We start from the raw sequence: 13,520 nt of genomic DNA, 5'->3' as shown, positions 1-13,520 counted from the left end.
TTTACATGGCTAAACAAGGGCTTACCGACACAAAATGCTTTGAAAATTTTCCTCCAAAAGCCACGAAGAGCTCTTAACCCAGTCCTCTCCATCTAGTCATGTCAGCAGATCCACAAAGCTTTTTGTAACAAAACACATTCCTGGCAAAGTGAATTTTTCCAAGAGACTCACACACTGTCTCTCGTAATGAATGTTTTATTATCACTCTGCAGCCTGAGGCCTCAGCTTTCAAAACTGCAATTATAAAATGAAGTTGATGGTATTTCCACTTTCACAAGGACACTTCTGTTACAAATTTTGCCATTTCCTGTAGAACTTCCCTTCCCATACTATGATAGAATAGTTCAGCAACTTAACATAGAAGGCAATATATGCGCCAAAAGAGAACTAGAACGTGAATAATGAACGCATGCATTGCAAAAGAGAACATCTCTCTGTCGTGGTCATTGGTTACTAGCAGAAGGGAAAGTCTACATCGGGGGTGGGGGGAGGGGTGGAACAGTGCAGCATTTCAGCCTGGACCTGCACTTAAAGGCCCATTACGTTGCTCAGTTCTCTTGCAGCTTCAGCCTGAGTGGAGGTAGGGAAGGGCGGAGGCAGCAGGCCCAAAAAGAGGAAGGGGAGAGGTGCTCTCCTGTGCCACAAAATATGCTGCCTCCCCCCACTCCAACAACAACATAAAGAATTCTACTCCCCGAAGGGACACCACCTTGTAGTGGTGGAGGGGCTTCCGTGTTTCAATGACTTAGAGGGCTATGCTGAAGTGTTACCCATATCAGACAGGCCTCTGACGAGAAACCAGACAAAGAGTGTCCCAAACTAGGGAGACTGGAAAGATGGTGACCTGAAGCTCGTAGGCTCAACGGCCCAGCTGCCCTCTGAAGTTTTGTCTTTGTTTACTTGAAATTTCCTCTTTGCACCTGCAGTTACCTTAACTGAGAGGAAGGGGACAATGGGGGATCAGCCGCCTATGGCCAGCGTTTTGTCCCCTGTGCAGCAAGTGTGGGACCGCTGCGCAACGAGCTGCCCACAGATGACTGGGTTGATGAGTCCATTAATTAGCGCCGACGAAGGAGTGTTGATGCTCTTGGACCTGGAAACAACTTCATCGCTCTCAAATCATTTAACCACCATGTCCAAAGGAGTGGAGGAGTGAGTTAGGAGTGTATGCTGAAACGGAAGTCGTTTACAGCTGAACCTGTGTCAGTGGTGCTGTTATGATATCAGTTTAATTGTCTGAATTATTGAAATATGTAGCATGATGTTTTGCTGGATCAGGTAAAACAGCTTTAAACACTCATTGAGATCAGCTAGCCTGGCTTTCATTTCCCCCTCCCTTTCCCTGGGAAACTTCTGATAGCAACACTATTCAATTACAAACACTTAAAGACAAAAGGCACTGCTTCAAAAGGTTTTCAAACTTCCTCTGCCCTCCCACCTAAAAGAACTGATAACAAAAGCTTGGCTGGGCAGTTACCTAAAGCCATTAACACCTCTACTACTCTTAACAAAGGACTATCCTCAAACAAACTCTGACTGAAAAAGCCCATCTATCTGACAAAAGAAACTCCACCTATCACAGTAGGCTGAAACCTGTACAAAAGCCCTCAAGCTATAGAAAAGCCATTTACCAGCAAATGACCAGAGAACAGGTGACCAGGAATCCTCTGCAAACTACAATGCCCAGAATCCTCTGCAAACTACAACACCCAGAACTCAGGGAACATTATAAAAAGCTTACTCTCTGGGAATCTGCTGCTCTTGGGAATCTGCTGCTTCTCTCTGCTGAACTCCACACAAGACTTCTCTCCAGGCTCCAGCAACCAACTTTAAAAGAAACGACTTCTACAGCAGAGAGGATTTTTCCCTGCATCATTTTAACCAGCTACCAACTTCTATCAAAGACTGTTGTAAGTTAACTTATAACTTTTGATTTAAACCTGTTACCTTGCTTTGTTTTAAAGCACAAATTCTCCTGCACCAAGATCCTTTTAAAAGGCAACCTCTTGTTTGCAACTTTATTGACACGATTGCATTAATTATATTGTAAATAAACCCTTTTGAAGTTAAATATATGGTTTTCCTTCTATGTCCTGAGCGCATGTCTTTTTAAAACTTGCACTGAAGATTAATGCAATTCAAAGTATAATATTTGATTCATCTTTATTCATTGAAATTGTAAATCTTATTACCATATAAGGTAATTGGTGGAGAATAGAATTAAAATATATAACATTTCTTACAGTACCTGTAGTAGAAATAAATGCTTTTTAAAGTTAAATGTGCACAGCCTTTGTGTGAGACCACATGGTTGGAGCACATGCTCTTAAATACAGCATATGCTCTGAGCAATTTCCCCCTTTGTTCTTAAATATCATATAAGGACTGTAACAATTTTGTAACATTTTAATGGATATTAAGAACTATAAATATTTCTTGTAACAGTGCCACTCCTAAACCCGTAACAGCTATCAGCTTGGAGTTTTTGGCTCCCGTGGAGGTTACACTGAATATCATCTGGAAGGCACGCCAGGACCTAACGGGTGGTAGTAAATAATTTTGCTTCAGATATAATCTTATTAGTGAGCCACATGGATAATCTAATCGAATCCTTTCAGAATGAAATATTGATACAGCAAATGAAGTTCTACAGGAATAGGAAACGGTTAAGATTTTGAAAATGTTAATGGACCAGAAAAATTTGAATAAAATGAATATTGTTACAGATGATTAATATCGAGATTGTTGTTTTCCCAGAGTTCCGGGTATGACTCCTAAAGTTTTTTCCTCTGAAATGATTCCTCTTAGTATATTAATTCAAAAGGAGTGAAACTGGGATTACTTTAATCAGTGGGAACTGGATCAGAGATTCAAGTGTTTGTATTGTTAAATAATTTCTGGTTTTAAAAGGGAGAAAAAAATGAAATCAGGTGTATTGTTTCCATTAATATTGGACAATAAGTATGTTTCCAACAAAATTAATTGACTATACACTGTTTTGGGTTTGAGGAGGCCAACCAGATGATCAATGTGGAATAATGATTCAGATAAATAATAACTGGGGATAATCAGGTTAATACCACGGTTAACCGTTGATTAATTGATCTCCTTGTCTTGTTACACTCTTCCTATTTATTTTGTAGTCTAAGAAAGAGAAAGATTGTATATAATTCATTTATCTAGTTGAGATTGTTTTCTTCTAATATTGTATTAATGTACAGTCATCTCTGTATTACTGTTTGCAAGTGACCCTTGTAAAATGAAATATTATAAATAAATGATTTTTTAAAAAAAGAATTCTACTGCCCTAGACGGCTGCTTGGTTTGCCTGGTGGCAAGGGCTGGCCCTGAGTGTTTGCCTTATGGAGCTACCATGTTGGACTTAAATCTCACAAAGAACAAGTGCCTGATGGAGAGGATCTAGTCACCAACACGCAGCCTCCAGGAACAGACATCACTGAGCTGTTTGAAGTTTGCCATAATTGACCTCAATTAACAAATTCTTATCTGGCTCTGAATAACCAAACATAATAACATAGTAAATGACGGCAGATAAAGACCTGAATGGTCCATCCAGTCTGCCCAACAAGATAAACTTATTTTACATGGTATGGGATACTTTATATGTATATACCCGAGTTTGATTTGTCCTTGCCATTCTCGGGGCACAGACCATAGAAGTCTGCCCAGCATTAGTTTTGCTTCCCAATTACCAGTGTTGCCACCTAATCTCCACTAAGATTCCATGGATCCATTCCTTCTACTCCCATTTTCAGGGCACAGACTGTAGAAGTCTGTCCAGCACTGTTTTTGTACTAAAAGTTCTGAAGCAAACGTCGAGGCCCCTTAAATTTACACTCCAGCCCATCCATATCTATTCAGTCACGATCAGGGCACAGAGCATAGAAGTCCGCCCTGCACCGGTTTTACTCTCCAAATACCGGCATCACCACCCAATCTCCACTAAGATTCCGTAGATCCATTCCTTCTAAACAAGATTGCAGTGTTAACTTCTCCCTTACCAAAGATGTTGGAGCAATGGTGGTGGGGGGGGCTACAGAGAGGAAGTATATGGGATTCATCTAAGCTGCAGGGAGGTATGCCACGTTCTCTTCCTGAAGCAGAGGACGTTAGAAGCCATACGGAGACCACATCGTCCTCTCTCATTCAGGTGGAAGAGGAAGGCAAGAGACAGCTGGCAGCATTGCAGAGAGAACCCAGAGGACCTCTGACTTTTTTTTCCTCCTAATCTCAAAAGAACGAAACAGAGGACATTTCTTTTCCACTGCAACTTCCCAAGGCAGAGGAGGAGAAATGAAGGCAGGGAAGGAGGGCAGACAAGGTTCTGAGATAATCTGTACTATTTTTAATGACTGTGTGACAGAGGGACGGACTGATAGTGTTCTGTGTCCTCGGGTAATAAGGGCCATGGGCCCCTAACCACCTATCAAAAGCAATTAAATTAGATGGAAACTAAGGGAGAATGGGGCTCCTACTGCTCCCAGCCCTCAGGCACTGCCCTATGGTTCCAAGTCAGTCGCCTCTGCTGTGTGATAAAAACTGGGAGGAGTTTTCTTTTCTTAGTATTGCTGACCTAGAGACTGAGATCTGACATGTCGCCTGGCAAGGAGATGGAAAAAAAAATCTGAGACTACAATGCTTGTGAGACAGAGCTGTGCTGGGACAGACAGTGTTTGCTAAGAGGATTCTTTCCTAGAGACAGGAATCTGCAAGTCCCCATTACTAAATCCCATTAGTTCAATCCGGCTTCATCGGTTACACTCGTGTCCGCCAACAGTCTGAACAAGGTTTTATTTTTCTTTTATTGTGACTGTGCTGCATTAAAAAATCAAACAACAGATTGAATATGTTTTTGTTTTCTCACCAATGGTGCATAATATTAATAGTCATTATATTATAAATTTGAGCACATTATTAAATTTGCATAATATTAATAGCCATGGTATTAAAATGTCACTCCTAATACTTATTTGTGTTACTTCTCACATAAACCAAGTGCACAACACCCCCTACATTGGATATTGCATGTAAACATTTTGAAAATAATTTTCACCCTCTTACTTCAATTAAAAGTCAAAATTTAGGAACATATTTGAAATCAATTTCTTTACCATCCCTATCATCAAGTGAGGAATACTTAAGAGAACAACCACACATTCAATTATTTCCAAAATGTCTTTAGGTCACCTGTTAGTCTCAACATCTAGTGAGAAAGCTGTTGTGGGCCTGGATTTACTGCAAGGCATTCTGGGAGATATGTGTTGATTCCCTAATGGGTGGAAGAATGAAAATGAAGGCTGGATGCAGTCTGTTGCTCTGATGACCAAGCTTCAGGCAAGAACTTAGACTTAAGTATTACAGTACTTACAGGTTCTACAAACTCGAACATTTTCCTCTCCTGGACTTCTTGCACTTTAAGGACATACTCCAGGGAGACCTCATAAAAATGTTGTCGCACCTGATCCACTTGACTGTCCGCCTGCAATCAAACCAACAGATCATATCATCAACTGCGCCAAGAGAAAATGCACTTCGTGTTGGTGTATTGCTAAAAGAGGTCTTAATTACTCTTCTGCCACTGAGCACACATTTAGCTGAAAATCACTGTTTAAAAAAGACACTTGAGGCCAGGTCAACTGTCAATCACAGGAAAAGTTAGCCCTGGATTCCAGTTTTATCTTCTTCATGTTGTCCTTCAGTCCTGTCCTAACACTACCAAAGGAAAACAGGAAATAGGTATCCAGTGCAAGAGGTCAGAACCAAATGCGTCCCTGACTGGTATTCGGCTGTATCTTGCACCCTCCTCCAGTTTTACCCAACCACATCCTTCAAGTTGACATAGGAAATACTCTTGTGCAGTTTCCTTCTGCTTCTTAGGACTTACAGCTCAGTTGGCATCGAGGCTGGGATCTAGCTCCATCAGCCTCCATTTACAGATACCCAACAAATTAGTCACCAATTTATATCCTCTCCCAGCTTACTTTAGTCCAGTCATTGCAGTCAATAGTCAGTCCCTGGTTCAGGAGCCACGCACCAAGTTTCTTTCTGGAACCCTGAAATTCTACATCCTAAATCTGATCACTAGGTGCAAATTTCCCCCTGCCTTTCTCCCAGGAGTTGTGAGCTCTGCCTCTGCAGTTTGAAGCATCGCCACCTGAGCTGAGGAGAGGAATAGCTAAACTGGGAATTGAACCCAGGTCCATCCACATTGAAATGCCAAGGAGTCACCAGGCTAGCAAATGAGCCACCAGGCAGGCTAGCCCAATAACACATCTATAAATGGGAATGGAGTGGATACTGCGCCGTTTACGGAAGAAAGAGTTTATAAACAGCTGGAGAATCTGAAGGTGAACAAAGCTATAGGGACGGATGGGATACATCCCAGGATACTGAAGGAGCTCAGAAAGGTCCTGGCGGGACCTCTTAAAGATTTATTTAATAGATCTTTAGAGACGGGAGAGGTTCCGCAAGATTGGAGACGAGCAGCTGTGGTTCCTCTTCACAAAAGTGGAGACAGGGAAGAAGTGGGAAACTACAGACTGGTAAGTCTCACGTCAGTGGTAGGAAAAATAATGAAGTCGCTGCTGAAAGAAAGGATAGTGAACTTTCTAGAAACCGACGGGTTACAGGACCCGAGGCAACATGGCTTTACCAAAGGAAAATTCTGCCAAACGAATCTTATTGACTTTTTTGACTGGGTGACCAAAGAACTGGATGAGGGACTTGCGCTAGATGTAATCTACTTGGACTTCAGCAAATCCTTTGATATGGTCCCCCACAGAAGACTCATGAATAAGCTGAAAAGGTTGAACTTACGACCGAAAGTGGTGAACTGGATAAGAAACTGATTGACCGACAGGTTTCAGAGGGTGGTGGTAAATGGAATCCGCTCGGAGGAAAGGAAGGTGAGCAGTGGAGTACCTCAGGGGTCGCTGCTGGGGCCTATTCTGTTTAATATATTTGTGGGAGATATTGCTGAAGGGTTGGAAGGAAAGGTGTGCCTTTTTGCGGATGACACGAAAATAGCCAATAGAGTGGATACCCTGGAGGGAGTAGAAACGATGAGAAGGGATCTCCGAATGTTAAAAGAATGGTTGAGGGTCTGGCAGTTAAAATTTAATGCTAAAAATTCGGGAGCTCTTGTATTTGAACTGATGTAGGGCAATGAATAACAATTCCACCAGTACTTAGATCAATATATTTATCAATATGTAATTTTTAAATATTTTTAATATGCACTGCTCAGAACTTGCTAGTGTACCCTTTACCATATGTTATGGAGTGGGCCAGCAGCAACAAACCATCATAGCACTAGTCCTGCCTGCCTCCTATTGATATTGACCTTTCTATTGAGGCTGAAGTTGTAAGTTCTTATTGACAAGTAAACGAATCACTTATCTGTTAGGTGGTCAAATTTGTTGACTATGTCAGGGCTAGCGTTCTGGCTGCTGGACTCGTCATGGCATTCCCAAGGGAATGTATTTTACAGCCATTGGAAAAGCGGGAGTGATCTCGAGTCAAGCAAAGAGATCGCTCCCGCTTTTCCAATGATTGATATATATTGATAAATATATTGATATATATTGATAAATATATTGATCTAAGTACTGGTGGAATTGTTATAGTTAAAAATTTAATGCCAAGAATTGTAGAGTGATGCACTTGGGGTGTGGAAAACCAAAAGAGAGATACCGGATAGGAGGGGAGAGATTAGTAAGCTTGACTCAGGAGAGAGACCTTGGGGTGTTGGTGTCGGAGGATCTAAAAGTGAAGAAACAAGGCGACAAGGCGACGGCCGTGGCCAGAAGGATGCTAGGCTGGTTAGAGAGGGGCATAACCAGCAGAAGAAAGAAGGTGTTGATGCCCCTCTACAAGTCGTTGGTGAGGCCCCCACTTGGAGTATTGTGTTCAGTTTTGGAGGCCAAATCTTGCTAAAGATGTAAAAAGACTGGAAGTGGTGCAAAGAAAAGCTATGAAAATGGTATGGGATTTGCGTTGCAAACCGTACGAGGAGAGACTTGCTGACCTGAACATGTATACCTTGGAGGAAAGGAGAAACAGGGGTGATATGATACAGACATTCAAATATTTGAAAGGTATTAATCCGCAAACGAACCTTTTCTGGAGATGGGAAGGCGGTAGAACTAGAGGACATGAATTGAGGTTGAAGGGGGGCAGACTCAGGACTAATGTCAGGAAGTATTTTTTCACGGAGAGGGTGATGGATATGTGGAATGCCCTCCCGTGGGAGGTGGTGGAGATGAAAACGGTAATGGAATTCAAACATGCGTGGGATAAACACAAAGGAATGCTGTTTAGAAGGAATGGTTCCGTGGAATCTTATCGGAGATTGGGTGGCGATGCCGGTAATTGGAAACAAAACAGGAGCTAGGCAGACTTCTACGGTCTACGTCCTGATCGTGACTGAATAGATAGGGATGGGCTGGAGTGTAAATTTTAAGGGACTTCGATGTTATCTTCAGAACTTAGTACAAGAACAGTACTAGGCAGACTTCTACGGTCTGTGCCCTGAGAAAGGCAAGGACAAATCAAACACGGGTATACATATATCACATACCATGTAAAATGAGTTTATCTTGTTGGGCAGACTAGATGGACCGTTTAGGTCTTTATCTGCCGTCATTTACTATGTTACTATGCAAGCCTTTAGAATGGGCACTATTAATATACAGTACCTTTCAGTATGTGAAATACCAGACGTCTCTTATTATGTTATAGCCTTACCCTGGGTCTGGTGGGTAAGAGGAACCATATGGAACACGAGGGTTCTACACACCACATGTGCATCAGTAACATACTTATGCAGTACGTCACAATAACACAGGTTGCATTGTCCCACAGCACATCAATTGCATGCTTCCCCTCAATGGGTGTTCTAAATAACACCTAGATTTACAATGGTTTTCCTCCTCACAGACGCAGAATGGGGACAGAAAAACCTTAGTCAATCAGACCTTGAATGGGAGAACCTTATTTTACAACAATACTTCCCAAACTTGTCTGGTGATCCCCATAGTCCATCAGGTTTTCAGGATACCTGTGATTAGTTTACATGAGATCAATTTGCAAATACTGCACCTCAAACGTAGGCAAAGTTCTCAAGGCATGTTTTCATTTGCAGATCTCCTAAAAAGACAAGGGTGTGGAGTAGAGATGTTCACAGGGACATAATTTTGTCCCCATCCCCTCCATATTGCTACTTTCCCCTCACTATCTGCCCAGTTTTCTTTCTCATCCTGTACCCAACCCACATTTAAAAGATCTCGTAAACATAAAATGTGTCCTACAACTTATTAAAATTTAACCCATAACAATAGACATTACTTATTATTATTATTATTGTTTTCTTAAATATCAAAGTCTTTAACGTTCTCGCAGTCCACCATTTCATACTCTGTAAAAATAATAAACCACCTACAGAGCCAGAGCTCATTTCCATTCTACGCTCCTCGTCCAGCAACTGAAAAGTATGTTCGGATGATGAGTTGGTGGCAGGAGTTTCAAGTAGAAGTGTGTACTGAGACATAATCTTGTCTCCATCCCTAGTCTATTTCCATCCCCAACCCCATCATATTTCTACCATCTCCTCACCATCCCTGCAAATTTCCCACTGTACCCATCCCCGTGCACACTTCAAGCGTGGGGTCACAGAACAAATTTGGTAACCCTCTTCTTAGAAAATGTGCTGGAAAGCAAATCTCTGCTTCAGCCCAGAGAACAGTCCAGCAGCTGTTCCACTGAATATAAGCCAAAATTATCCCACCACAACCCTCCCAGTGCAATCTGGTCAGTAGATCATGGCCACGTCTGTGTCGTGTTCTGACCAAACAGCTGAAGTGTTCCCATCTGCTCTCCATTTCACACTCATTCCATCCGATTCTCTTTTTTCCTTCTGTCTTCGAGCTGGCCACCAGATGTCGGACCCACATGCCTTTTTGAACAGGAGCCAATTTCAAGGGCTCAAATTACCTTTGGATTAAACAGGGCAATTTGCTACACATTTTTTTTCATCGCGCTCTCATCAGTTTTAATCAGTGCCAGCACAAAATTGAACTGGCAAATGACTCGCACTACCACTGGAGTCGAGAAATGCCAACCTAGTCCAAAAACCTAAATCAGCCCCCTGAGGCTTCCTGTTCATTTTGTTAAGTCACTTAATAAAAGATTGATTACTAGATCCTGGAAGGAAAGAAGTACCAGTGTTTCACTTTAGAAAGGCAGAAAAGATGTTAAATTCATAGTTCACAAGCACTAAGTTGCAATGATGTGCAGGAGGAATAACGATTAATGAAAACAGAGTGTCAGCAGAGCTGTATATGTTTCCCAGCTGTGCAGATCTTTTATATCTTCTCTGTATGGAGGTGCTGTTCAGTAACAGCAGCATTACATGAACATCAACATGGTTTCTGACCATTATTCTCTAAGTGCCAGAAAACATCTTTACATTTCTGAGTCCATTTACTGAAAACCAATTTAAAGGAGTCAAGTTCAATACTGAAGAACTTACTTTGTACCTGGGGCAATGGAGGGTTATGTGATTTGCCCAGCGTCACAAGGAACTTCAGTGGGAATTAAACCCAGTTTCCCTGGTTCTCAGGCCGCTACAGTAACCAACAGGCTACTCGCTCCATTCCAATATAACACACACTCATTGATCAACCAAGGAGGTTTAATTGACAAGAGACGGCAGGAATATGCTTGGCCCATTATCTGGCCTGAAGCCAGTAGGCAGAGCTTGCCGCCATATTGAGCCACCCAAAACAGTAGAAAACACTTATTAGAAATAAAGACTGCTTATGTGTGGTGTGGTGTGGTGTGGCTTGGAGTGGACCATAAGTTTACTTTGCTTTGTTTTGAGTGTATCAAGATGGTGGATATGGCTTCAGCCTTGCCACATGATGCCATCTCCTGTCAATTAAACCTACTTGTGATAGACAGACAGCATGACTCATCCACTGTTCAATGCATAATTTTCAAGACTTGTAATCCACATCTCTTAGCCAATGAAACCCATCATGAACTTACAGGTATTTGTGACCTTGATAGGCCACTGTTGGAAACAGGATACTGGGTTAAATGGACAAATAGTATGACCCAGTATGGCTATTCTTATGTTCTTATCATTTCCAGCTAAATATGTGTAAACTGGTGGCACGGTGAGACATTAACTACATGCACTAGCACTCCCCGTGACCTTTGAAAAAGTCACTTTAGCTCCGTCTGCCTCGTTTCATGCAGCTGGATCTAGGCAACAGGTATTCCATTGTCCCTCTTCTCCTGTCTACTATTTAGCACATGGACAGGTCCCATTCTCCCAGATGCCTGCAAATTGTAACGTTTATTTTTCAGCTAATTAGAGGTTCTTTGAGGGTATGAACAATCCATGTTTACTGGTATTTTAACACTGCAGGTACTATTGCCGGGCACCTTTTCCGGTTGAATCAAATGTATTTATTTGTGCAGCCCAGCAGATGTCAGCACAGAAACAGAGTAGTGAATCTAAGGCAGGAGAAGTGGTGCTTTTCTAGTGTTTAGCCAATAAATACCCATTTTATCAATGTTCATCTGTCAAGTTCCAAAGCTCTAGCTACAATGTAAGCGGTGTCAAAATTGGCCACTATTAGTATGCATTACGGAAACTGATTTTTAGTGAAGCTTAATAAATTCCACTGATAATGTACACATGCCTCAGTGCATATCCTTCATGAAGCTGTAACATAGTACAGAAAGATCCTGTTCAGATACAATACTCCTTTTTATCATCTCTGTGGGGGATTTTCATTTAAAGGGGGAGGGTTCACATCCCTTGCTCAGGAAATGCGATGGGTTTTTGGCCTCAAAGTTAAAGAGCAATTGATCAAAATGCAATGGGCCTCTACAACTCCTTAATGAGAAAAGTTTCGGAACTTGTATTTCAGCTCCTTAAACAATCCATCTCCAGTAAAATGTTTGCAGTAAATCAGAAGGCTCCACGTGAAAATTATAATCAACAAAATGTTAGCAGTGGCTCTAATGTGAAATAAAATAGAAAAATCACTGTCCTCTCTGCTATGCTGAAATACCAGAAGAAGTGCAAAAGCTCCCTCATGATCCAAAAAAAAAAAAGAGAGATTCATGTTTGAAGAGCCTAGTGCAGGTAGGAATCTGCCAGTGGAGGGGGAAAAGGGGGCTTCAGCATGCAGTGCAGGTGGGAATCTGCCAGTGGAGGGGGAAGAGGGGGCTTCAGCATGCAGTGCAGGTGGGAATCTGCCAGTGGAGGAGGAAGAGGGGGTTTCAGCATGCAGTGCAGGTGGGAATCTGCCAGTGGAGGGGGAAGAGGGGGCTTCAGTATGCAGTGCAGGTGGGAATCTGCCGGTAGAGGGTGGGAATCTGCTGGTGGAGGGGGAAGAGGGGGCTTCAGCATGCAGTGCAGGTGGGAATCTGCCAGTGGAGGGGAAAGAGGGGGCTTCAGCATGCAGTGCAGGTGGGAATCTGCCAGTGGAGGGGGAAGAGGGGGCTTCAGCATGCAGTGCAGGTGGGAATCTGCCGGTAGAGGGTGGGAATCTGCCGGTGGAGGGGGAAGAGGGGGCTTCAGCATGCAGTGCAGGTGGGAATCTGCCAGTGGAGGGGGAAGAGGGGGCTTCAGCATGCAGTGCAGGTGGGAATCTGCCGGTGGAGGGGGAAGAGGGGGCTTCAGCATGCAGTGCAGGTGGGAATCTGCCAGTGGAGGGGGAAGAGGGGGCTTCAGCATGCAGTGCAGGTGGGAATCTGCCGGTGGAGGGGGAAGAGGGGGCTTCAGCACACAGTGCAGGTGGGAATCCACTTTGACATGATCTGCACACAGGTGTACTGGGGACGTAGTCTGGAAAGATGTGATGTATGTGCATATTTTATAAAATAAATTAAGTTCATGCATATACTGCTGCACTTGTATATATAACAGTCTATCATCTGCTAGGGACAAAGAAAAACTGAACAGGAGCTAGCTGCACAGTACCATTTCTAGGGCAGAGATCACAAGTATTTGTTCTGTCTCCATCTGCTGGTAGAGGGTACAACCCATTCATCTGGGCTAATCTGGGGGACAATATAGAAAAGTGCTGTCTTGGATTTCTGACATAGATGCCCATTGTAAAAGTACAACCATGTGCGTAAAGGTTTTGTTCCGTTAGTTTTCAAAAAGCTGCTTTTCACAGTTTAAGCCACATAAATGGCTTTTGTTATTGCCTTATCAGCTCTTTTGGGCAGAGACTTATTGTACCCAAATGCCTATCACCATTGTACAGCATTGTGCATATCCATAACACGAAAAAAATTGGGGTGTTATTTCAAGTGGACAGTATTCAACATTTTCCTGGGAATATTCTCCAATGCCAGTAGATGGCGCCAGCACTTAGTGTCAAGCACAGCTGAGATTTATTCATGGCTGAAACACTTTCCTGCAATTTCCTTGCAGCTACAGCTTAAATTACTGTCACTGGGGTGAATTTTTTTAAAAA

General features: G+C 42.6%; 1 protein-coding gene across 3 annotated transcripts in view; it reads right to left on the bottom strand.

Moving 5' to 3' along the window:
* The window catches only part of ARHGAP26 (Rho GTPase activating protein 26), a 369,115-nt gene that overhangs the window by 226,721 nt on the left and 128,874 nt on the right, over nt 1-13,520 (bottom strand). For all 3 annotated transcript variants that reach the window (XM_030211544.1, XM_030211545.1, XM_030211546.1), the window contains exon 6: nt 5,390-5,500. In XM_030211544.1, the coding sequence (XP_030067404.1) occupies nt 5,390-5,500 (111 nt within the window). The remainder of the gene's footprint in view (nt 1-5,389; nt 5,501-13,520) is intronic.

Source organism: Microcaecilia unicolor, chromosome 8 (assembly GCF_901765095.1).
Source record: "Microcaecilia unicolor chromosome 8, aMicUni1.1, whole genome shotgun sequence".
Taxonomy (NCBI): Eukaryota; Metazoa; Chordata; class Amphibia; order Gymnophiona; family Siphonopidae; genus Microcaecilia; species Microcaecilia unicolor.
Note: the sequence above shows the minus strand (reverse complement) of the source record. Positions and strands in the feature narration are given on the sequence as shown.